This window comes from Diceros bicornis, chromosome 3, assembly GCF_020826845.1.
Source record: "Diceros bicornis minor isolate mBicDic1 chromosome 3, mDicBic1.mat.cur, whole genome shotgun sequence".
NCBI classification, from domain to species: domain Eukaryota; kingdom Metazoa; phylum Chordata; class Mammalia; order Perissodactyla; family Rhinocerotidae; genus Diceros; species Diceros bicornis.
Genome location: NC_080742.1, coordinates 97,010,017 through 97,035,159, shown reverse-complemented (window position 1 = coordinate 97,035,159; position 25,143 = coordinate 97,010,017). Strand labels below are relative to the sequence as shown.

At 57.6% G+C, this 25,143-nt stretch overlaps 1 protein-coding gene across 5 annotated transcripts; it reads left to right on the top strand.

Annotated features, from left to right (window-relative positions):
* The first annotated feature begins 495 nt into the window (after positions 1-495).
* WDR86 (WD repeat domain 86) lies at positions 496-25,143 on the top strand. Of its 5 annotated transcripts, none has more exons than XM_058533514.1 (7): positions 496-567; positions 1,684-1,971; positions 10,986-11,127; positions 14,567-14,987; positions 21,435-21,570; positions 24,473-24,576; positions 24,904-25,143. In XM_058533514.1, exons 2-7 carry the CDS (start codon positions 1,746-1,748, stop codon positions 25,072-25,074), a joined length of 1,200 nt encoding a protein of 399 aa, XP_058389497.1. In that variant the 5' UTR covers positions 496-567; positions 1,684-1,745; the 3' UTR covers positions 25,075-25,143. The 5 variants fall into 5 exon arrangements, with proteins under 5 accessions (XP_058389497.1, XP_058389494.1, XP_058389491.1 ...); XM_058533511.1 differs by lacking the exon at positions 496-567 and adding an exon at positions 746-976; XM_058533508.1 differs by lacking the exon at positions 496-567 and adding an exon at positions 1,311-1,480.

Below are 25,143 nucleotides of genomic sequence, written 5' to 3'. Positions count from 1 at the left end.
CAGCCCAGCCCTCTCCTGCCTCCTCTCAAACCCCCTCCACCAGTGTCTTCCAACGACTCCAAATCCCACTCTAAGGGACCCCCAAACCCCTCACTGGCTCCCACTCCCTGCGAAGTAAGGTCCGGCTCCTTAAGCTGAGTTGCAAGCCAATTCACGAATTTGGGGAAAGAATGGATTTCTCTGCTTAGGCCACTTGGGGAATAAACAGCCCAGTGCCCTGTAGGACCCCACTGTGGGTTTGCCTTCGGAGTCTGGACATGGTCAACCATTGGGAGAAGGTCCCGTCGTCGTGATGAGGGCCGGCTTTCCAAAGCCACCCCGCTCCCCTCCTCCCCCGCCCCAAACACAACCATCAGAGGTTGCCGGACCAGCTTCTCGAAAGAGCCCTGGAGGGTTCGGGAAATCCTGCTACCTTTAGGACCTGGAGGATCTGAGTGTGTGGGGGTCACCCCTCCCCGCCCCCCGCGAAGTCGGCACCGGAACTGCTCTAATGGGAACCAGCAGACGGGCGCTCCGGGAGGGCTCGCGGCCCGGGGTGTGGGATTCCTGCAGAGACCTCAGCGGACGGTCAGAAGCCAGGGCCGAGCCGAGGGGGCGCGGGGGTGGGGGTGGCGGCTGAGAGATGCTGGCGCGGTGGGCGGGGGCCCCACACCCCCAGCACAAGAGCGGCGGGAGCCCGGCGCCTAGGACCCCGCGGCCGCTCGAGGGGGTGAACCTGACCTCTCCCGGAAGCCCCACCGCCCCCCTCCGCTCGGGCTCGCACCCCGCCCCCACGCCCAGTCCTCCCCTTCCCCTGGTGGGACTTCTTTAGAAATCGGGTTGTGCGCGTGATTTCTCAGCGAGGGCGGAGTAAGGGAACTCTCCAACAAGGGGGACCGCCCCCAAGTCCCCCGAGAGCCCCTCTGGCAGGGTCCTTAGGGCTGGGAGCCTGGAAGGAGCAGACTTGTCCAGTGGTGGCGCGCAGCCGCCGGCCGGAGTGAGTTCCCGGTCGCGCACATCTCCCCGACTCAGACCCTTCTGTCCACCTCCTCCTCCCTTGTCCTGGCCTTTGGTCCCCATGGGGGTGGCAGAGGGCAGGAACTCAGAGGTGCAGCCGGGGCAGCCGGGAGGGTCGCACGTGGAGCCGACCCCGGCCTCCCTGGGGCGGGTGCTGGGGCAGCTGGCCGAGATCGGTCTGGAGGGACAGGGGGCGGGCGAGGAGAGGGTGGTGTTGCTGCGGGAGTTCGAGGTGCGGCTGGAGCGCAGGCCCGAGAAGTAGGAGGGGACAGGTTGAGGGGTGGTCTCTGAGGAGGAGCCAGGCTTGACCGTATTGTTCGACACTCCACAACCTCGAGCGTGCAGCGCAGGCCGGGGAGCGCGCGGGGCGCGGGGCGCTCGCCTTCCCTGGTTCTCCCTACCGCCTGCGCCCCCCGAAGAGACCCGGGCTTCCCAGCGTGCCTCTGCACGGCTCGCCCGGGCCAGGAGGGAGGGGCCTGCTCAGGTGGGGTGCGGGTCTTCCGAGGGGGCACGGGGAAAGGAGGCGGTCTGCGCCCGTGGGGCTGAGACTGCACCATTGGAGGGGGGTCCCCAGTGGGCCGACCCCCGCAGCGGCAGCCTCTGCTGGGTCAGCAGACTGGGAGGTCGGGTGGGCAGCTGGAGGGAGGGTCCTCCACCTCACCCCCGCCGCGCCCCCTGTCCCTGCAGGAGCCTGGTGTCCCGGCCCCCGCGATGGCCGCGGGACACAGCCGCAGGGAACAGCCGCGCGGATGCAGGGGCGCCCACCCCTAGCGGGGCGCAGCCTCCTCCTCGTCCTTCCCCCGACCGGCGGGATGGGGGGCGGAGGGTCGGCCCTGAGGGTCTGCGCCGACCACCGCGGGGGCATCAACTGGCTCAGCTTGAGCCCGGACGGGCAGCGTCTGCTGACGGGCAGCGAGGACGGCACAGCCAGGCTCTGGAGCACCGCGGACGGCCAGTGCTGCGCCCTTCTGCAAGGTAGACTCGCCTCACCGCGCCCTCCTGACCCTCTCGCTCTGTCCTCTTCCCCTCCCGCTCGCCGGCCTCAGGCCTCGGCTCTTCCGCCCGCAGACCCCTTCCCAAAAGTCCAGCCCCCGCCGCTCCCGGGGCACTCGTGGAAGAGCGCTCGCCCGGGCCGGCGCCGGACCAGCCAAGCGCGTGGGGTGGTGGTGCAGAGCGGGCTGCGTCGGGGTCAGTTGGCCGAGGGGCACCTGCTGCGAGGGGCGAAGATCACTTGTCAGCCCGCTGCATGAAATCATTTCCATTACAACCGTTTTAACAAACGAAAAGAAATGGCACCCAGAGCCCTTCAGCTGAGCGGCGCCTTCCCTTGTCTCTCACTGGCCGGGTGACCTTTGGCCGGACATTTCCTCTCTCCGGGCTGTTGTGGTAACAGCGGGGGCTTGTTAAGAGGGCTTGTTGAGTGCCGCCGTGCTGAGCACTACAGTGTGCAGTCCTCACACTGCTGTTATCCCGCTCGTGCAGACAGGGAAACTGAGGCAGGAAGTAAGTTGCCAGGGGTCACACAGCCCGGGGGGGGGGGGTAGAGTTGAAGTTTGAACCCTCCTCCCCCATCGGACCACCCTGCCCAGCTCTCGGCTCCTTCACTTCATCTGCTGTAAAATGATGGGGTGTGGGGGTGGGATTGATCAAAGGTTCTCAAAAGGAGGTTGTTAAGTTAATTTAGCAGATTTGGAAACACTGAAATAGCAGGAGGCACACGTAGTAGGTGTACCTGCGTCTTTTATAAAAATTTTACAAATGCATACATACTGGTTTATATTTGCGTACTTACCCGAGGGAAGTGGGTGTAGTCTTACCCTGGGTCCCTGTCATGCGTCTGCCCTACGGGACTGAGGTTCCTCCAGCTCTGCCCCTGCTGTGGCCTGAGCAGCAGGTACAGCCCCTGGATGAAGCGCAGGGCTTTCCACACTGTGCAGTTATTTATCTCTGCCTGGGTTTTCCACGTAATCAGCAAATCCTGGGTGGCCTCCCCCAGGCCTCCCAGCTCATGTAGGCACAGGGAGTACAAATTAGCTTCAGTATTGGCTGATCCTGACCCTATTGGTTTTAAGTAAAAGCAGTTATGGTAGATATTTCAAAGCCCATTAGGGATGCATTTTGGATCGCCTGTTAATCAGAAGGTGGTGTGGATAATGGAGAGTTGACCACAAACTAACACATTTAACCCCCTCTCCCTGCAAAAAGAAGTCACGTACACTGACAGGCACTCAGCTGGGACTAGAAGATCTGAGATCTGTTCAGAATTTTAAATCTGACTTGTATTGCTTCCCAGAAATGAGACTTACATCTGGAGGGCTTTCAGATATGCAGGTTTCCAGGTCCCAGTTTCAGCAATCTCGTGGGGTAGGACTCTAGAATTGGCATTTCTTTTTTTTTTTTTTTTTTTGGTGAGGAAGATCAGCCCTGAGCTAACATCCATGCCAATCCTTCTCTTTTTGCTGAGGAAGACTGGCCCTGGGCTAACATCCATGCCCATCTTCCTTTACTTTATATGGGACGCCGCCACAGCATGGCCTGACAAGCGGTGTGCCGGTGTGCGCCGGGGATCCGAACCCTGGCCGCCAGCAGCGGAGCGTGTGCAGTTAACTGCTACGCCATGGGGTCGGCCCCTAGAATTGGCATTTCTAACAGGTTTGTAGGTGGATCTGATGCACAGCTGGCCTCGGGAGCCCCTGGGCTTGGGGCCCATTGTGGGAGCCTAATTTCTAGGTGGGATTCTTCCCTAGTTAAGCGCCAGGCCTTTCCAGGGTGGTTCTGGCCTGGCGGGCACCTGGCTCTGGGCCCAGGGCAGCTCTCCAGCCTGGGCTGAGTCTCCAGGGTCCACCCTCCTGCCCAACTCTGCCCTGCCATCCCCACCCAGCTTTGCCTGGCAACTCCCCTTCACATCCACTTTGGTGGTCCTCACAGCTGCTTGTCCCCTCAGGACACCAACACCTGCTTCCTAGTGAGGCCATGCCTGACCCTCTGGTGCCCTAGAGGGCCAGGCCACTCAACAGGAAAACTATCGAACTGAAAAACTGCTGCCTGTTTCTACCAGGATTTTTTCTGCTGTTATAAGGGTTGGCACTTCAAGAATTTTCAAGGACAGAGGGGGACAAAAGTAACCTTTCCTTATCCTGAAATTACGCTAATAGATGTGACTTGCACAAGAGTCATTTTGGATGTGCAACAGCCCTTGTGTGGCCCCCATGGAAAGCAGGATCTTGCCAGCTCCCCCACCCCTTAGGATTTTTTGTATCAGCACAATATTAGTACAATGTCTTAACATTTGTTTAGTACTCTTTATTTTATAAATACCCCTCTATATACTTATTTGTTATGTTATTAATCCTCACAACTGTGAGGGAGGTAGAATTGACACCGATTTATAGCTGAGCATGGGGATTTATTTATCAATACACAGAGCATCCTAAGTGTTTTCTAGACACCCACCTGTGAGGTACGTGCTGTTGTCAGCATCCCCTGAGGCTCGTGGTGCAGTTACAGCACTCGTCCAAGGTCACATAGCAGGTCACTGGCAGAGAGGGCTCCTCAATCCCTGTGGATCCTGCTGTTACCAGGACAACGCTGAGGGGAGCTGTGCTTGCCCAAGACCACACGGCTGGTCAGAGCAGTCCTCATCCCTGAGGTCTCCTGACCCGACATCCAGGCTCTTTCCACTTCTGTTGTAGAAGCTGCCAGATCGGGGTTAGTGCTAGCTCTTTGTGCAGCTCTGGGCCCACAGAAGGCTGCAAAGAAGAGCCGGGGGTGGGTCAGGCCTGGGTTTCTTGGGCAGAGTGGCCAGGTTGGCAGCTCCTGCCATGCGCTTTCCTTCTGCAGACGAGCTTCTTGCTTAGCTCACAGCAGCAGAGGCAATTGGGGGCCAGAGGCTTCTCTGTGAATCTTGCAGGGTTAGGAAGTTTGTGCCAAGGGGTGGACGGAGAGGAAGAACAGGGCCGTTTCCTGTGGGTGGGGGCTTGGTGGGCAAGTTGTCGCCCTTGGAGGCCCCTGGAGAGTAGGCGCGTAGCCAGTGCCCCGAGCTCCCCTTGCGCAGCAGCTCTGCTCCTGAGGAGCTGTACACCGGTGAACTTTTTAATAAATGGACCTGGCTTTCAAATGCAGTTGGTGAGCTGCAGCGAACAAGAAGGCTTAATTGCCAATTATTCTGTAAAGGGAAGAATTACTGTTAATGTAATTATCCCCCTCCCCCTCTTTTTCTCTTTTATCCGTTGGGTACCTGCTTATTTGGGGCGCTTCATTGGACCCGTGGGCTAAGCAGCACTTCCCCAAATGGCACTTCCTGTTCCTGTCTGTTCCCATGTGGTGAGGGACCCAGCCTGAAGGTTCCAGCCCACTGTGGCTCTTCCACAAGCTTCCTCGTCTTCTGACAGCATCTTCTAACATGGTAGGGGTGGAGTTTGTTTCTAATTCTGGGGGACAAACTGCACACCCCTCTTTACTGGAAGCCTGGTGGTGCCTGCCTATCTGGATGACCCCTACTCGCCACCAGGGAGCCGGAGGGGCCGCTAGTGGTCAAGAGCCTCGCTCTGGAGCCAGACTGCTTGGGCTTGAATCCTGTTATTTAACTTGTGCCTCAGTTTCTTCGTCCATGAATTGGGGATGATAACAGTAGTAACCTAGCCTCATAAGGTTGTGGTGGGGATTCAGCCAGGTAAGAAACAGCTCCCGGCTCGTTTAATAAACGTCTTATCCTTCACGCCTACGTCAACAAGCCCAAGTTGAGTAGCAGCGTCTTGTTGGCACTGTACTGTGCCAGCTCTGAAGCTCTTCCTCATTTGCTTCTCGAAACCCTAAAATCCCCATTTTGTAGATGAGGAAACTGAGGCTCAGGAGGGCTAGCTAGCCCTCCCGCATTTACACGGGCAGAGCAGGCCCTGGATGGAGCCTGCACTCCTCCCTCCTGGTCCAGAGCCCTTTCCCCCTCACCTGCCTGTTGGGTTGACTCTGCTGGGTCCCTGTGTCAGATGTGAAGATGCAGGAGTCTTGGATCCTGCCCCAGGGAATCTGTGGATTGGACTGAGAGAATGATTGCTAAACTGGGGCTGTCTGCACCTGGCCTTCAGATAAGCAGGAACTCTGAGCTGGGGTAGTAAGGGTTTACCTGTTGGCCCAGGGGGGCCTGGAACTGGGACAGTTTTTAATTGTAATGAAAAATACTTAACATAAAATTGACCATCTTAACCATTTTTAAGTGTACAGTTCAGAGATATTAAACATTCATAAGGTTGTGCAACCATTACCACCATCTCCAGAACTTTTTCATCTTGCAAAACTGAAACTCTGTTCCCTTTGAACAATAACCCCATGTCTCCCTCCCCCCAGTCGCTGGCACCCACGGTTCTGCTTTCTGCCTCTATGAATCTGACTACTCTAGGCCTGACTGCTCTAGGTGCCTCGTATAAGTGGACTCATATAGTGCTTGTCTTTTTGTGACTGGCTCATTGCACTTAGCATAATGTCCCCAAGGTTTGTCCATGTTGTAGCATGTGTCGGAATCTCCTTTTTTTCGAAGGCTGGACACCATTCCGTTGTGGGGATATACTGCATTTTTTTATCTGTTCATCTGCCGAGGGACGCTTGGGTTGCTTCCACTTCTTGACTGTTGTAAATAATGCCTCTGTGAACACGGGTGTGCAAATCTCTTCCAGGCCCTGCTTTTAATTCTTTTGGGTATATACTCAGAAGTGGGATTGCTGAATCATCTCATACATATTTTTAAAAGGGCATGTGGGAGCACAGGGAAGGCTCTCAGACATAAACAAATCATTATTAACTTTGTCCTGGTCAAGGAAGAATTCCATCCAAACGCAGTTTGTTTTAAGTATGGATTTGAAGGAAGCCCACACTGGTAATTCATTCTTCAGTTCTTTGGAGACCACTGTCTTTGGGGTGGGGGGCTGAGCTCCCTTGTGGGTGCCGATTGAGGAGGTTGGGGATGGAGGCAGGGAAGCAGTTCAGTCAAGGCCACGGGGCAGGAGAAGCTCGGCTGCAAGGACATGCCCTGTGGCAGCACCAGTGACAAGAGCATCAACCCGCCCTGGCTGGGAGCCTGGGTGCAGGTGGCCCGAGGCTGAGTCTTCAGTGGCTTTGTCAGACACTGTCCATTTCAGCCACACCGTCCATGCTACGGACTCAGAGCTGTCACCACTCTCCCTTGCTCAGAGAATACATCACGAGGCAGCTCTATCAGACAGGTTCCCAGCAGGAAACAAAATGGTACTGTCAAAATAGTAACTCAAGGAGAGTTTAATAAAGGACACTTGCAAAATGCCAGCAGAGTGTAGGAGAACCACAGTACTGCTGGCTGGTACCAGCTGGGCTGACGCCACTCCCAGGCCTGAAGGAGTGAGGGTGGGAACGGTCACTGCAGCCCGGGAGGGAACTGGCTTCCTCCAGGGAGATGCGACCGTGGCCCAGCCAGCGTGGCCTGACCTGCCCCTGCTGGTCATATCAAGTCTCCTGCTGGGGCTCCCAACAATCTGAACCCTGCTGGCAGTGGGGGGACCAGGGAGCTGACAGAGGTGGTGGTGATCTATACAGGGGGTAGGGGGAGCGGCAGAGAGTGGGCTGGAGAAGAGCAGAGGGACAGACAGAAGACTGCAGGGACAGGAGAGAGAAAGGAGGCACTGCTTTTAACGCTGAGTCGAAGGCGTGTTCCAGCTTGGCCGGGGCCCTGAGGCGGGTGCCCACTCCAGCCCATCTCTGCCACCGCAGGCCTGGACTGCCAGCGCTCTTAGCCCCTCCTCCTGTACCTGGAGGGGGCACTTTGACTTTCAACTTGCAGCCAGTCCGAGGGTGTGCGGGCAGGGAGGCGGGGAGGGCCGGCTATCTTGGCAGGAACCCCTGAGCTTCAGCATGTTCTTTAGAACATAATAACTGCATCTTATCTGCATTCTTCATCCCTTCGAAAATATTTAGTTTTAGTGTGGCTTTTTCGCTTATTCTGCACAATTCCAACAGCTCATGGCTGAGGCGCTGTGGTCCCTGGAGATGTGATGGGCCCTCCGTCATCCGTCCCCGGGGTCAAGGTGGGGGCCTCCACTCCCTGGGTGACCCCACGGGCCCAGTGGCAGTGGAGCCCTGTCGTCTGGTCTGGATTACGGTCAGGGACACGCTCGCAGCCCCCAGGGCCCCTCTGCTAGCGGGGCTCCGAGCTGGGTCTCGCTGGGCTTGGGTTCTCAGATGTCGGGTGGTGCCTGATGTGCAGAGGAAGGGGCTTGTCCGTGGGAGAGCCTTGACCACTGCAGGGAGCCTCAGCCAGCTCAGGGCCAGGCCCCTGAGGGGGCAGGAGGCCAGCCCAGCCTCAGAGGGGAGGTTATTTTACATGGAAAAACCCATCTTTTCATTTCGACCTCTTTTCTTCAAGTCTTTGTTTATATGCATTAATATTTTTATTGATTCTCATCGATGTATATATCCATTTTTTTTAGTTCCACGTGTCATCACAGCAGTCCTACATCTCATGGTCTTTAGCATCTCTGGTTTAATGGCTACAGTTGCACTGAGTGGAGGTATCATGGTTTACTAGCCACTCTTGGCTTTCAGTGCTTTTCTTGGCTTAATTTACACTTACACTTGGCACTTTGCCTTCCTGCTGTCCGATGCTGTTGAGATGGGACGGAAGCAGCCAGAATGGGGATGATGCCCCTGGGTAGCCTTTCCTGGCCTCGCTTAGCGCCCGACCACACTGGTCCTTAGAGTACTGTGGGCCGTGACACCTGTGCAGGGCCAGCTCGCGGCATCTGAGTGCCCCAGGACACCCTGGCAGCCTTCCAGCCAGCCTGAGGAAGATGGGGCTGAGCCCTCCCCACGGTAGATCTGGTCTCAGGGAAAGTTTGTTGACAATCTTAAAATGTTTTACAAACTCTTTGGGGTTGGCAAAGAGCTGGGTTGTGTTTTGCTGAACAAATTTTGCCCTCTACTTTTAAACAGACGTGTATTTTAAGGAAACATAAACTGCAGTGTCTTCAAGTGTTTACTTAATTCAAACAAACGTTGTTTTCTTAGAGGCCTGGTATATGCTATCTAAGAAGACCAAAAAACATTTCTTTGTTAATTTTTTTAAAAATTCTGTTTCTTAGAACCCAGAAAGTTGAGTCCTTCCAAGAGTAACTAAGCTTAAACCTAGAGCCAAAAAAAAAAAGTGTGAATCAGCTTGAAACATCCCAGGAGATCCTAAACCCCATCTACCTGATCCTAGACATCTAAATGAGGTTTAAAATTTGATCGAATCCTTAACGTAATAAATACATCCCCCGAATGTGTGGGTATTTGAGTTCATCAGTCTGCTCATCTGTGAAATGGCTCTTAGGTCTAACTTTCCTTTGATTTTGTTGATTTTCTGGTCCCTGAATTCTCCCCAAATATACTCAGCTTCAGTTTGCTGTCAAAAGTTATCTGAGGTGGAAACATCTTTGCCTAAAGGGCAGGCCCTACTATGATCTGACCGGGGCTCCCAGGGCTGCTTATCAATGCCCGAGGCATAAACATTGATCCCCGGGCTGGGCGAGAGTCAGAAGATGTGACAGGCGCACTGGTAAGAGGGATGATCAGGTACGCTCAGCTGAGAACCCAGGCTCGGCGTGGCCTCCCACTATCCCAGACCTCCACCCTCGCTGTGTCTCTGCCTCATCCACCATTTCTGCCAAACCCCTGAATTCTGACCTTAGGGGTCCCTTCTGCTTTGGTGAGTGCCGTCTCCTCTCCCAGAATGCTCTTCTTCCCACACAGGCACCATGTAGACCCTTCCTGCTCTGTCACACCCAGGCTTCTGCTCTGTTGACCCCTGGACATCCTCTGTCCCAGCTCATGTCACATTCAGCTGACTGTCTCTTCTTCTGGGTTGGCTGCCCTCTTTGAAGGCAGGGAATGTGTCCTAATCATCTCTGATCTGTGTGTGTTTCCTGTGGCTGCTGTGACTAATGATCACACTGGGTGCCATAAAACAACAGTTTATTCTTGCAGAGTTCTGGAGGCCAAAAGTCCAAAGTCAGTGTCACTGGGCCCATATCAAGGTGTTGGCAGGGCTGCGCTCCCTCTGAAGCCTGTAGGGGAGAATCTGGTTCCTCTTTCAGCTCCGAGTGGCTGCCGGCACTCCTTGGCTTGTGGCCTCATCACTCAGGTCTTCAGGGCCAGCACCTTCAAATCTCTCTCTGCTCTGTCTTCACAGTGCTTTCTCTCTGCCTCCTCAGATCTCCCTCAGCTTCCTTCTTATAAGGACATTTGTGATTGCATTTAGGGCCTGCCCTGCGAATCCAGGATAATCTCCCTGTCTCAAGATCCTTAATTACATCTGCAGATGTGTCTTTTTCCAAGTGAGGTAACATTTCTTGGTTCCAGGAATTAGGACCTGATCTCTTTGGGGCATTATTCTGCCTACCACAGTGTCTCTCCCCAAATGTAAGATCAGCTAGCACCTGACATTTACTCAGACTGTGCAACAGCCCCATGAAACAGGCATTGTTACTCTCCCCATTTCAGATGAGGAAATCGAGGCATGGGGAGGTGAAGTAGCTTGCCCTTGGGCAGTCAGTAGCAGCATCAGGATGCTAGCCTAGGCATCCCGGCTCCGAAGACCATGTCCTTGGCCTCTATACTTCTTGTCACCATAACACTGGGTTTGTTGAATGACTTGAGTGAATACAGATAGCTGAAAAGTTTGAAGAAGACTGAAAGGAGATGATGAAGAAGGGGGAGGGAAGGAGAGGAGGGAGGAAGAAGAGAGTGGAAGACGAGAGAACAAAAGGATTCAGGGGCAGACTGAGTGCTCCCTGAATTGCTCCTGGCACCCCACAGTTCCTGAGACTTGCCTAGAGTTAAATCGTCATTTAAAAGGGCTAGTCAATTCTGGACTGGCCTTACACACTCCCTGTCCCCCGCTTTCTTCCCTTTCTCTCCTTCTCAAACATTCTTCCCAGAAAACAAGAGCTGGCATGCCCCGGTATGCTGACGTCTCCCCTCATCTACAGGACATGAAAGCTACGTGACCTTCTGCCAGCTGGAGGATGAAGCTGCCTTCACATGCAGTGCTGACTGCACCATCAGGAAGTGGGATGTGCTGACAGGGCAGTGCCTGCAGGTGTTCCGAGGACACACGTCCATTGTGAACAGGTCAGTGTGGCCTGGAGGACAGAGATGGAGGCCATGGGGCCCCTGCCCTGGGGGAACTTAGCTTCTCTGGGGAAGTCCACATGTGGACACATGGAGAAGTGTTACCCAGCAGAGAAGTGTCCCCAGGTGCGACAATTGCTAACTGCCCAAGGCTGCAGGTGGGGGTTTGGGAGGCAGAGGTAGGGGAAGGGAAGCACCACCAACACATTCACTTGTGCATGGATGCCCCCCTTGGGGGCCCTGGCAGCACAGTTGCCCCCTGCTAGGCACAGGGAAAGGCACTGGAGGCCACAGCTCCCACTGATGGGAACAAATTCCAGAGGAAATGACTTAATTGGCACCGGATGGTGGACCAGGGGCTTGGAGGAGGAGCAAAATGGGGGTTGCTCTGAAGATGGAGTCAAGGGTATTTTTAAATCTGTCTTTTCTATGTTGCTGTTGAAAATATTTCACCCCCTTGCCTCTCTAGGAGGTTTGAATTTTTCCTTTCCTTATTGAATTTGGGTCTGAGCTGAGCCATGGAAATTCCTTTGCTGACCAGATCAATTTGACACTATTTATGTAACTTGTGGCCTCTCAAACTCCTGAGGGAATGCCCGGTATAAGCAGGAGTCTGGGCACCTGTCCTTGGGCCCTGGTGGCCACACCGACCAGAAGGGGCACCTGCCTGGGAGCTTAACTAGGTAAGGAAAGGGCCCAGTGCAGGCGGCCGTTTGGAGGGAGTCGGAAGGCTGAGCTGAGGCGGGCGGGGAACGAAGGTTGTCCGCCAGAGGGACGTGGCCAGTGTGGGCTTTGCGCATGGCTGGGTCAGGGCGGGCACTTTGCCTGCTTTGCGCATGCCTGGGTCGGGGCGGGCAGTTGGCCTGCTCTGCGCATGCCTGGGTCGGGGCGGAACCGACTGGCTTCATGGTCCAGTGCACCGTGGCGGGAAGGGGTGGGCTGGGCCTATCACTAACAGCTGGTGGCCCTCAGTCGGGAAGGTGCACCAACCCGGAGGGAACTAGGTAACATCCTTGAGTAGCAAGATAGATGTAGACCAGCAGACCTTGTTGTGTTGGCTCAGGGTGTTCTGAGTGGAGAAGGAAGTCGGGAGGGACCCCAGTAGGGAGCCCCTGCCCCCACCTTCCAGCGGCCCAGCTTTTACCCCCCACCCCACCCCGCTTAGCGAGAGCAGGGCCACGCAGACAGAGGTGGGAGGGAAGGGTCTAGAACTAGGACTCGGTCCCACAGCTCCTGCGGCCTCCTCCCAGCGCTCTTGTGATTGAGGAGAAGTGTGCTTGTGGGGCAGTCTCCTTTTGTGGGGCCGTGAGTGGCGCCAGGGGAAGGCCCCATCCCAGGTGACCAGCTTGCCCTCAGGTTGAACCAGAAACTATCCGCTGCTCCTGGACAGTAAATCTGGACAATTATGGCTAGAAATTATGCTCTGCCAGGTTTAGACTCTCCAGAGTGCACACACAACATGCACACATGTTCACACATACACACATACATGTGCGCTCTTGCACAAACACAAATACACATGCACTCTCACACACAAACACATATACACACGTATTCACACACACACTACTTTTGAGTGGTCAGCTATTGTAAACCAGTAGCTCTGGGGAGTTATTTGCGTTATTAAGTAACTGCTCACAAATGGGCGATATCCTTGAGGTGAGGACGTGCAATTCACTTTTTCCCGTGTTTTCAGAGCCGGGCCAGGCATGTGAGCTTCTTGGGGCACCGACCAGACCTGGCATCCCTGCCTGCTTATGCCAGGCAACACCCGGCGGGACTCAGGCCCCCAGAACGTCACTTGTCCGTGCCACATGACGTCAAGTTGTCACTTTCCTTTAGGAATACACACTCGTGAAAACCATAGTTCCTGAGTATTTGGGAAGAAGCCAGTCAGAAAGAGGGAGTTGGTGTTTCAGCGCAGTCTGTTTCCTTGATTACTCGTGGCAAGTGAGAATGATTCAGAGTGAGGGGTGGGCGCTGGGCGGGCAGAAGGTCTCTTCTCTTTGCTGGGCCCTCTGTCCTCCCAGCCACATCAGCCTCACAGGCAAGACCTTTTAAAAGAGGGAGCACAAAGTGCCTCTGACCCTGACATGGGGTGTTCTGAACCCTCTGTCCCCACACCAATGACGCGCCTGCATTCCAGCTTTCTTGTGCCCTTTGTGGTCTCCTCTCCTGGGGCCTCAGAGCTTCTTAACAAGGGTGTGTAAACAGACCCTTTGAAGCTATATGCAAAGTTCTATACTAAAGACAAATGTGTATTTTCTGGGGAGAAGTTCTTATCATTTATCAAAATGAGAATAAGAATTGTGACTGTTTACTGTGGGGGAGCCTCTCCTCCCCCATGGTGTGGACCGAACCTCTCTGCTCCTCTCACTCGAACTTCCCTGGGGCCTGCGGCCCAGGGCTGTGACCTGGAGCTGGAGTGGTGCCAACAGTCCTCAGCCCGGAGGAGGTTCTGCTGTGTGAGCTGACAGCAGACACCCACCCCAGCTCCACGGCAACTCATCTCTGACTGTGCCTCCCATGGGCCCTGACCTTGTAGAAGTCACCCGTGGGCGTGATCCCGGGACCAGTGTGGTGAGAGCAACTGCAAGGGCTGGCTGGCTTCTCCACGGCTACTCAATCAGAAATGCCCTGCCCACTCTCTTGAGTCTGACCTGTCCCTAGGGTGACAGCATGTCTCACTTTGCCCAGAACCTTCCCAGTTTTCAAACTGCAAGTCCCGCGTCCCCAGAAACCTTTCAGTTCTGTGCAAACCAGGAGGGTCAGTTTTCCTACCCATCCCCCTCTACCCCCTGTTCCCTTTGCTCTTGCTGCCATAGCTGTGGAGCAGCTTCCACGGGTGATGTGTTGGGAGGGAGCATCAGAGCCTTGGCCCCTGATGAGGGGAAGGTCCAGGTGGGCCAAGGGCCCAGTGCATGGGGAGATTCAGACAGGAGGGTCACTGGGGGCAATTCTGGGCAGTGTCCTGGGAAGGGGGCCCTTGAACTGGACGCGAGGTGAGTGTGGCTGGCTGGGTAGAGAGAGGGAGAGCCTCTTCCAGCTGCAGCGCTGAGGCAGCTGATCTCTGGCCCAGGCAGGTGTCTATGCAGGGGTGGGTGGAGGTGTGGATGACAGTGACCGAGGACACCTTCAGTCTGGGCTTTGTTCTGTGGGTGGTGGAAGCCCAGAGGCTGAGCCTCTCCCTGGGGTCCCTGACATTTCCAGGAGGGCTCTCCTGGTCCCCTCACAGTCCCCCTTGATTCAGGGGGTGGGCTCGAGTTCCCCAGCCCCACGATTTTCTCAGGTTCGTGTCTCCTCTTTGCTGGGAGCATCTTGTGGTTCCCATTGCCTGGGCTCATTGAACACATTAAGACATCAGCCAAAGGGATCCTGTGACAGCCTGCAGGGCAACCCTGTGTGGTCTGACCCCTGACCCTTCCCCTCTTGCCGCCAGGATCCTGGTCGCCAACAACCAGCTCTTCAGCAGCTCCTATGACCGGACAGCTCGTGCCTGGAGTGTGGACAAGGGACAGGTGTCCCGGGAGTTCCGGGGCCATCGCAACTGTGTGCTGACTCTGGCCTACTCTGCCCCCTGGGACCTCCCCGGGGCGCCGTGCGTGGAGGAGGCCGTGGCCGGGGGGCTCCTGGTGACGGGCAGCACAGATAGCACAGCCAAGGTGTGGCAGGTGGCCAGTGGCTGCTGCCACCAGACGCTGCGGGGCCACACGGGTGCTGTGCTCTGCCTTGTGCTGGACACACCCAGCCACACAGCCTTCACCGGCAGCACTGATGCCACCATCCGAGCCTGGGACATCCTGAGTGGGGAGCAGCTGCGGGTATTCCGGGAGCACCAGGGCTCTGTCATCTGTCTGGAGGTGAGACCTGCCCGGCCCCCCCATCTGCCGGGGAAGCCCCTGGGCCATCCTCTGAGCTGCTGCCCTACACACCTGGTCAGCTCAGGCTGTGTAACACAGTACCACAGACTAGAGGGCTTAGACAACAGAGACTGATTGTCTCACAGGTCTGGAGGCTGGAAGTCCAAAATCAAGGTGTGGGCAGGGTTGGTTTCTTCTGAGGCCTCTCTCCAGGGCTTGTAGACGGCCGTCTTCCCCCTGTGTCCTCGTATGGTCTTCCCTCTGCATCTAGGTGGTGAAGCCCAGAGCTGCCCAGTCCCTGCCATGCTGGTTTGGTTGTGTAAATCGCATTTTTCTAACTCAGATCCTGCTTGAGGACGTTGTGATGGGAAACGGGGACTGAGCTGGGAGTCAGCCATCTGGTTTCTGATTCCAGGATTTAGAGGCTGGAGGGCAGAGGAAGGAAGGTCCTTGGGACCTGGCAGGTCCCTGGGAAGCAGCACTGTGCATGATGGGGAGAGATGTGCAGGGAGCAGTGGACGCTGTGTCCTGGGTGCAGCGTGGCGGGACAGGCTCAGGGTCCGTGAAGAAGGGCGGAGCAAGTCTCTGGGTAGCCAGCTGGCTTAGAGCTTCTGGTATCGGCCAAGGGTGAGTCTGTCTCCTCTGCTTGAGTCAGCCTGGAGGACATGGAGCCCACTGCCTGGCCCAGCAGCAGGAAGTGAATGAGTGATGGGGCAGTGAGCGAATTCATGAGTACAGCGCTGGTAGGAGCTTGGCACTCTGCAGGGTGCTCAGCAGACTGCAAGGAACATAGGGCAAGGCTAACTCCCAGGGTGGGGTGCTCCAGGGTGGGGTGCTCCCTGGGCGGGGCAGTCTTTCTCCCATAAGTGCAGACCAGGCTAGTTCCCAGCTAGGTCCCAGTCAGGGAGGGAGGGTGGAGGAGGCACGTGGGGAGAGGGCCTTGCTGGGCAGTGGGATGGGGCAGGGTGAGGGTGGGCACAGTGGAGTATGTGGAGAGAGGCCCCGGGTCAGAGTCAGGAGGCAGGAGGGGCCCTGCTGTTGGCTGGAGCAGGGAGAGCGCGTCCAGTCTGAGGAGCTGGGCACCGTTGTGGAGCCGGTCCTCACATGGTGTCTGAAGGGACTGGCACAGGGCAGCACTGGCGCTCGTACAAGAGCAGCTAGCGCTTGATTCAGTCAACATCTAGTTATTGGGTTTGTTGGTTGGTTAGTTAGTTAGTTAGCTATTAAGTCCCAGCCGCTTCACCCGAGGTGGAGTTGAGGTAGAAGAGCCCCCATGTTGCAGAGTGGTTGGGGTGAGGGTCCACCTGACGGAGTTCCAGGGTCACCGTCTCCATTGGCGAAGGCCTGGTCTTCCAGAGGAACAGCTCAGTCACGGACCCGCACGACGCCTGTCAGGTTGCGTTTATGGTGCGCCTTGGTGCCAGTGCCCTGGGAGCCGCAAGGACCCGCCTTCCTGTAGTTTGGACGCTAGATAGACGAGTCTCCCTGTTCTGTTTCCTGCCATTCCCCGGTAGGAAATCAAACCTCATCGTACCTCGACTTGGGACATGCATGCATGTGCGACATTTGGGTGTTTCTAGATTCTCTCTTCTCCCCATCACAGGGCCGGGAGGGTGCCTTTCCCACCTCTCCTGATCTGCCTCTTGAACAGAGCTGCTCCCCACGACACCCTTGCCTTCCGAACCTTTCGGGGCCACCTGACAGTCTCTGGGCGCAGCCTCTGAGACTATTGCTGTGTGGTCCCTCACCGTGACCCTGCTGTCATCTCGTCTGAGTGTGTAGCACAGCTGCAGGGTCAGGGGCACCCATCTCGTTCACCTTACCTTCTCCAAATAGGAGGTGGCCCTTGGCTTCATGTCGGTTTCCTTTCTCTGTCCCATCCCCTGCAGGTACACATCCAGGTCCATCCACCTGAGACAGGGAGGTGATCTCTTCTAGGGGACCTCACAGAATTCCCACTCCTCCCATCATGGCGAGGGGCAGGCTGCTTTCCCAGACGCCCTGCAGACAGGCAGGGTTCCCGGGTGTCTGGAGACCCTGGGAGCATCCTGGGCCCCCTGGATGGTTTTGGGAGGCTTGGGGCCTGGCCTCTGGCATTGTTTTGGTGAGGAAGCACCCGTGCTCGCAGATTGAGAGCTGAGGGAGTTGCCTGCGGTGTCCTGTTAGGATGAGTGTGGGGCATCGACTGGGATCCTGATGGAGCCTGTTCCGTGGAGCTGTGGTATTTCCACTGTTCATGCTAAACAGGTCAGGCCCTTTGTGTGTTGAGAGGAACTTGTGGGCTGCCTTTGCAGAGGTCGGGGACGAGAAGAGGAAACAGTACAGAGTTACACAGCCTCTTATACCCTGCCTCCGACCCTATCGGCCTTGCATGGATGAGGTACCACTGAGGCATCCTCCCCACCTCCTCGCAGGCCTGCTGCCACTCTGAACCTTCCAGGAGCAGAGGCGAGGCCTGAGAAATCGGCCAAGCCCTGAGGGGCCTCTGCCTTTCCCGTTCATTATGGAACGTGTTTCCAGGGTTGAGCACGCCAACCCCAGAGGGTTCCAGAAGCCAGGTGGGGGCAGAGCCAGGAGCGCGCAGGCCTCCTCTGGAGGGGGTGGTCCAGAGCAGAGGTGAGGGCTCGCTTCCAAGTAACAAACTCAAGGTGAAGCCCGCTGACTGTGGTGTGGGGCTGCTCCCTCCCCTGCTCTCCAGAGGAGTTCCCAAGGTCTGGGCTCAATGGGGTGGTCCTTGTGAAGAAAGAGAAGGTGGAGACCTTTAATATTTAAAAATTTAGGGGCCAGCCCAGTGGCGTATTAGTTAAGTTTGCGCACTCTACTTCAGTGGTCCGGGGTACTCGGGTTCGGATCCCAGGCATGGACCTACGCCCCGCTTATCAAGCTGTGCTGTAGCAGGTGTCCCACATATAAAGTAGAGAAAGATGGTCACGGATGTTAGCCCAGGGTCAATCTTCCTCAGCAAAAAGAGGAGGATTGGCAACAGATGTTAGCTCAGGGCTTATCTTCCTCACACACACACACAAAACATTTAAAAATTTAAAAATTTTAGTTATGAAACATTTTAAACATAAAGTATAGCAAATAGTAAAACAGACAGCTATGCACCCACTTCTGAAATGAGATATTACCATTGTGTCATATTTACTTCATATCTTTTTAGAGAAAGAAACATTTCCAGTACAGCCAGAGAGAGAAAGGGAAGGAGCTGCCAGGTGGGGGGCAGCCCGAGGGCGGTGGGGAGCGAGCACACTTGTTCATCTGCAGCATCATCCGTGTGCGCCATTCCTTTCCTGCAGAAGCACTGTCCTGCCAAACTCCGAGGGGCTGGGGGCAGAGACTGCTATTGCATTTTAGGGATAAGTACTAGCTTCCGGGTTAGACCCGGCTATGTGCATTATTGCATTGATCCTCATGGCCACCTCTCTGAGGGATTACTTTCTCTCATTTTGTGCCTGAGAAGACGGAGCTCAGAGAGGGTAAGCAACTGGCCCAAGGTCTCACAGCTGGTAAGAGGCAGAGACAGGATTTGAACCCAGGACTGAACATGTAACCTGTGCTTGTAACCAGCAGCGTATAAAGGAGTGATGGAGCCCGTGCCGTGCCAGAGTGGGGGAGCCTCTTCCGAGTTCAGCTCTGGAGGACCTTCCGGAGCCCGGCTGTGCTCTGCAGCCCGGCCCTGCTCACAGCCTGGCCCAGCTGCTGCTCCTCCCTGGTGCACGGGCTGCCGTGAGCTGAGCCGAGGGGAGGCCCGCACCCCAGGGGCCTTGGCCGCAGAGCCCAGGCCCTCCTGCCTCATCCTCCATCTGCCCGGACGGATCACACTGCAGGGGGATGGCCCACGAGCCCCGTCCCCTCAGAGCTGCCTTGGCTGCGGGGTGTCCTGCAGGACTGGCCTCTGTGCCCCCGTCAGGGCCTGTCCTGCTTTCGCCATCTGCTTCGGGCCTCCTCTGGCCTCCCCCGCCGCCCGGCTGCTCCCGATGGGCGTCCCCTCAGGAAACGGGCCAAAGGGAACAGAGAGGCCTCAGCCCGCCAAGGACAACACGCCTGGAGCGCTTCCTTGGCCTCTGGCTCAGGGTTTGTGCTTGGAAAGCGTGCTGCTTGTTCGTTTTAGACGCGGTGTGGCAGGCCCGCGCCGCCGGGACATGCCGCGTGGGGAGCGGGAGGCGCTGTCCCTCTGCCTCAGCGGCTGTGGACGGGGGCGCCCAGGCGGGGCTGTGGAGCCTGGACGTTCCACAGAGAGAGGGGTCTCGGTCTCACACATGCCCGCGCCCCTCGTTGGAGGTCTGTGCGTCTCAGTGGGTGGTTGGGAAGCGTGGTCACTGGAGGCCTGGGGCTGCCTCTGGAGTGACAGTGGGGGCACAGCCAGAAAACCCTGGGGCCAAGAGCAGTCAGCCTGGGGGGCAGGACTCAGACACAGTGCTGGGGGCAGTGTGAGGAGGGATCCCGGGGGGTGGCTTGCTCACGAAGCCCAAGGGAGGATCAGTGTGGGGCTGCTTTCTGAGCAGAGAGGACTTGTAAGAAACCTGGGAGGAAGGTGTGTGCCCAGCGTCCTTGGGGGACAGTGAGGACACAGGTGAGCCTGGGGAAGCTAGGCCACCTCCGGGCTCTGGGCACCGGGCCAGGAAGGCTGAGAGCAGGGTTGGGGGTGCCGAGCAGGCTCGGGGAGACCTGCTGGCTTTTCCGCCCCTGTCCCTGTCGATGGCCAGGATGGCCAGGAACCGAGCTCCTGGAGGGTGGGGCCTCGGCGAGAGGACCGAGTGATGTCTGGACCCTGCTGGAGCCCCTCAGGTCTGCGGGTGTCACGCGCGTCCCTCTTTGGGGAGTGGACTGCTGATAAGAGAGGCCAGAACCCAGGGGGTTACGCTGGCTGGGGCCAGTCGTAGACCTAGTGGGACGTGAGGGCAGAGCCTGCAAAATGGCCGGCTGTGTCTGTCTCCTGCTCCCATCCGAGGGAGACCCCCGTAGCCTCTGCCTCCAGGAGGCCGTACGTGATCCTCAGGATTCCACCCCAGCTGCCAGAGGGATCAGCCCAAGGCCAGCTGTGGCATGTGGCCAGGGTGGAAAGATGAGCTGGGCCAGCTGGAGTCCTGTTCTCTGGAATTTAAACTGGGAAATAAGGGGAAACTGAGTCAGCCATGGGCACTGGAGTGGAAAGTGGCCCAGAGTGTGGCGGTGATGGGCAAGTATGTGCTTGAGCTAGGGGTGTGCGGGGCATGTTAAGGATGCCGGTGGCCAGCCTGGACTGGTTCTAAGCCCACCACCTACTGCCCCCCCGGAGAAGGACCTCATCTTCTCTGAGCCTCCAGCGGCCCCGGGGCCCCAGCAGTGTCGTGGATGGCTCTCCCCAAGGCTTGCAGCCTGCCCTGTCTTCCTGGGCCCTGCAGAGTGGGCAGAGGCCCTGTGTCATCAGCCAGCTAACTGCCGCTGAGGCCCCCACCCTGCCTGGCCTTTGGTTCTCATCTCCTCCTCCACCAGCCTGAGGTGCTGGCTGGGCGCTCTCTTGGCTTCGGGGTGTTTGTCTAGGTAAATCTGCAATTATCTTAACAGCCTTTGCTCTTTCCTCGGGCTAGTACACTGTCCCTCGTGGCAGGGGCGCTCCAGTCAGAGGTGCCCCCCAGGCCCCTTCCCCGTCTCCTGGGCCCTATCCTTATCTCCCAAGACACAGAGCAGGGGTGTGAACGCTGCTCCAGCTGGCCGGGCTGAGTGGGAAGTGGGGGAGCGTGTCTCCAGGGCCCTCTTCCCTCCCCACCTGGGCAGCCCCAGGGGCAGGACCCCATGATGGCCCCTGGGTGTCCAGCTCCAGTCCTAGCGGAAGTCTGCCTCACACACACCACAGCCAGTGAGGTTACTTCTAGACTTTTCTTCTATCTGCCCTTTCACAAGCAGAAGTCCAGTGTGAAAGCCCCGCCCTGGGACCCTTTTCTCAGCCGGGACAACACCAGGGAGCGGCTGGTGCAGTCTGGCGGTGGCTGCGGGTGGCTTCACGGTCGCCCTTCCAGGCACCAGGCTGTTCTGGGTAGGGAACTGCCAGAGAGAGATGCCTGAGTGCCGCCAGCGCCCCGCCGTCCTCACTCTTACGGTGCTGAGCGCCGTCCGGCCAGGCCGTATCTGTGTCCCCCGCGAGGAAGGGGCTGGCCTGATCCTTGTCTACAGGTGAAGCAGCTGAGGGGCAGTCAGTGACTTGGCCAAGGGCAGGGTGGCAGTCGCGCCGGGTCTGCCTGACCCCACCCCGCCCTGCGGAGAAGGGAGGAGCAGCGTGAGCTTGGGTGCTGGGGTGGGCAGTTGGTGGGCCCCACAGGCAGGGGTGTCTGGCTCATCCAGTTTCCCCACCGAGATCTGCCTGAGCCCCTCCCCGTTACACAGAGAGGTTTGGGGGAGCTTCCGAGCTACCCCACTGCGGCCGGTCGCCCCGCGTCCGTGCCGACCCTCCTCCTCCTCCCTCAGCTCGTGAACCAGCATGTGTACTCGGGCAGCGCCGACAGGACGGTCAAGTGCTGGCTGGCGGACACGGGGGAGCGCGTGCGCACGTTCGCAGCCCACAGACACAGCGTGAGCGCCCTCAAGTACCACGCGGGCACCTGTAAGTGACCCTGTTCCTGGCCCTCCCCACACTGCCCCAGCCTGCAGGGCCAGCCTGTCCCCTTCACTCCTCGCCCCCAGCCAAATCCTCGCTGCCATTCAGGAGGTCAGCGCCCAAGGGCAGTGGCTGCGGCTCCTCCATGCCCGTGTTCTTCCAGATGTCTACAAAAAAGGTCCAAATAAGGGTCTGGGGCCTCCTCCCACCCTTACCCCAGAAGAATGTTCAGAGGTCCTAGGGTCAAGAGCACGTCTCAAGGACACGTTCTAATTCTCACAGTGAGACAGTGACACCACTTACTCCATCCAGACTTGAGGGCCACATGGGTTTGGCTTCACTGGCATTATGTTTGACTACAGATAAGAGAAAACCCAGATAACAATGGTTTAAATGAGATAGTGGTTCATTTTTCTCTCAGAAGAGTTTCAGAGGCCAGCAGTCTAGGCTGGAATGGATGGCTCCACAAAGTTATCAGGCACCCAGATTCCTTCTGTCACTTTGCGTCATCATTCTTACCATGTACCTTCTATCTTGAAGGGGGCCTCATGGTTCAAGATAGCTGCTGGAGCTCCAGCCATCATGTCATGTTTTAGGCAGGCAGGAAGAAGCAGAGGAGGGAAGGGCAAAAGGATGTATCTCCTAGCTGAATAGGCCCTTTAAAAATCTTTCCTTGAAGCCCTACCCAAAGACTTCTGCATACATCTCTTTGACCATTGCCCACGAGAGAGAGAGAGTAATAAAAGCTCTTGTCTGGGGACACTGCTACCAGGATCAGTCAGGATTATTTTGGAAAGAAAGAAGAGCAGAATGACTTATTGGGTAGGCAATAAGCTGTCCTACAAATTGTCTCCCATCCGGGCTTTGCTGGCTCTGTCCAGCTGGCTTGCCACATGTTTACACCCAGACACTTCCAGAAGACAGACACTGTTCCTGGGAAACAAGCCCCCCAACCTCACCACACCTACTTGGGAGTGGGGCTCCCAGCTTCCTGAATGTCTCTCTCCCAAAGTGATCCCCCATGTTGCGTTTTGCCCTCAGCTCTCCCTTCCCCTCTGTTTTCTCACACACATCTGACAGCAGTGGGAAGCAAGCCCCACGCGAGCTGAGCGAGAGCCATCTTCTAGCACTGGAGTGGGGGCAGACGAGTGGGGAAGAGTCACAGTGGAAAACTCAAGTCGGCTCACAGCACAGGTGTTAGATGAAGCGAAAGTGTGGATCTCTGAAAATAGAGCCTGAGATGCCCTCGGGGTGTAGGCGTCTGGCACGGAAAAAATTTTTTTCCTTCTTCCTGTGTCTAAGCCTGTCAGTGTGATTCCGGCTCTGCTCCCAAGTTGGGGATCTCTGCTTTAGAAAGAAGGTTGCCTCGAGCACCTCCCCTTGGCAGCAGCTGGGATGGAACCTGCCGCCGCAGCGAATCCCAGGGACCCCACGTGCTGCCCGCTATTAGGGAACCCTGGTTCTGGGTCTTTGCCAGCAGGCTACAGGATGATCAGATGTTCCCGCCCATGGCACGCCCAGCAGCCACACCGAGTTGGTGGAGGGGAAGGCAGGAAAGGGGCTGAAGAGACCCAGAAAGGAGACTTCCCCTCGGGGCCACATTCCCCTCTAGCGTTAGCAGACAGGCTGGGAATAGGCAGGTGACGCAAGAAGTGGGGTAAGAAATAGATCCCCCGAGGCCAGGGCGCCCCCAGGGGTGCTTGCTGCGACCACTCAGGCTGCCGGGTGGGTGTAGCAGATGCTGTGGGTACCACGCTCAGGGGTGCTCTTGCTGGAGCACCTGAGGTCCCCTGCCGGAGGTCATTTTCTTGTGAGGGGCAGGTCCAAGGAGGCTGAGAGTTGACACCCCTAAGAGAGGCCCTCAAGCAATGGTTAAGGGGCTTTGAGGGATAAATAGCCCAGCATCCTTGTCCCCTGGTGGGACAATGCTGAGACATGGTCTGCACCTTCTCCCAAGGGCCCCCAGCTCACTACTTCATCATGCCCCGTGTGGGCGTCCTTCCTTTCTGTTTCTCTCCCCACGTCCTGGAATGCCGTGCCAAATGAACTGTTTGCCCTCAAATCCTAGTGTCAGGGCCAGCTTCTGGGAGAACGCAGCTCAGACGATAAGTGCACAAGGGAGTGTCCTGGGCAGTGTTCCCAGTGTGGTCCCTACCAGCAGCTTCAGCATCACCCGGAACTGGCTAGAAATGCAGTTCTCAGGCTCCAAGCCAGACCTCCTAAATCAGAAACAGGTGGGCCCAGCAGTCTGTGTCTGAACAAGCCCTGGTGATTCTGTGCCCACTGGAGTTGGAGAGCTCTTGGACTAAGTGATAAAGTAGGAAAAAGCCCAAGGGAGGCAGAATCCAGGGCCTTACCCCTGGGAGAGGTGCAGGAGCACCTAATGAACCCCAGAGGGTCTCGTTCTGTTTGGAGGGCGAAGTTCATTACTGAGGAGGGGGCCGACAGGCTTTCTGGTCAGCCCTTGCCCCAATAGGCTGCTCAGATGGTGGGGGGAGGGATGACACCCCCCCCCCGCCCCAGGCTGGCAGAGAAGCCAAGCTTCAGAGGCTTCTACCAAACGGCCTGGGCCCAGAGAGTGGGATAGAAGCACCTGGAAGGATAGCGCAGGCAGACCTGAAGCCCAAGGAAGGCTCTGCAGCTGCAGCCCTGCAGAGCCCAGCTGGCTGCAGTGGTCGCCCTGAACTCAGGAGTGTAGTAAGATCGTGAAGGTGCCGCCTCCTTCCTTTTAAGGGGCTCCTGCTATTTCCCATTTGCACCTTATGCCATCCCTGTGAGGCAGGCTGATGGGCCCGGGAGAGGGTCCGAGGCCACTCTCCCCCCTGCCCCTCCGTGCCCCCGCGCTGCGGCGTCCTGGAGAAGGCGGAGGGCTCTGGACCGGAGGCCCAGTGGCGCCGTGTGTCCACAGTGTTCACAGGCAGCGGGGACGCGCGCGCGCGCGCCTTCGACGCCCAGTCCGGAGCGCTGCAGAAGGTGTTCCGCGGGCACGCCTTCATCATCAACTGCATCCAGGTAGGCGCCCCCGCCCGTCCCCTGGGCCCCCTAGGGGCTCCTGGCTGAGCGAGGGCGAGCCCGGCTGCCTCGGGGCGGGGCGGGGCGGGGGTGGGGAGGCCAGCCAGCAGCAATGCTTGGAGCGCGGGTCCCCGCGCCCCCTCACCTGCGGAGGTCTCCAGGGCTGAGACGTCACCATCGGTCGTCCTGGGTAGTTGCTGTTCACGCCGACGCCCGGGGCCTGCCCGGCGTGCTGACCCTGAGCTGCGGGGACGGCTGCCGCGACGCGCTGGGGGCGGGGGCGAGCTGAGCCCCCCTCCAGCGCCCGCCCCACGCCTGCGCCCGCAGGTGCACGGCCAGGTGCTCTACACGGCCTCGCACGACGGCGCGCTGCGCCTCTGGGACGTGCGCGGGCTCCCGCGCGCCCCGCCGCGCCCCGCCGCCCGCAAGCGCAGCCTCTCGCGCCTCTTCAGCAACAGGGTGGGCTGCGCCGCCGCCGCGCCCCTGCAGCCGCCCTGAGCCCTGCCTCCTCCGTGTCTGTGGACTTCGACGCCCTCCCGTTCCGCCGCGAGCCTGCCCCCCTCCGTC

Coding starts and splice junctions, on each gene's coding strand:
- WDR86 (XM_058533514.1), top strand. CDS start 1,746: ATGCAGGGGCGCCCACCCCTAGCGGGGCGCAGCCTCCTCCTCGTCCTT. Junction 11,128..14,566: donor CACACGTCCATTGTGAACAG/GTCAGTGTGGCC, acceptor TCTTGCCGCCAG/GATCCTGGTCGCCAACAACC. Junction 24,577..24,903: donor TCATCATCAACTGCATCCAG/GTAGGCGCCCCC, acceptor CTGCGCCCGCAG/GTGCACGGCCAGGTGCTCTA.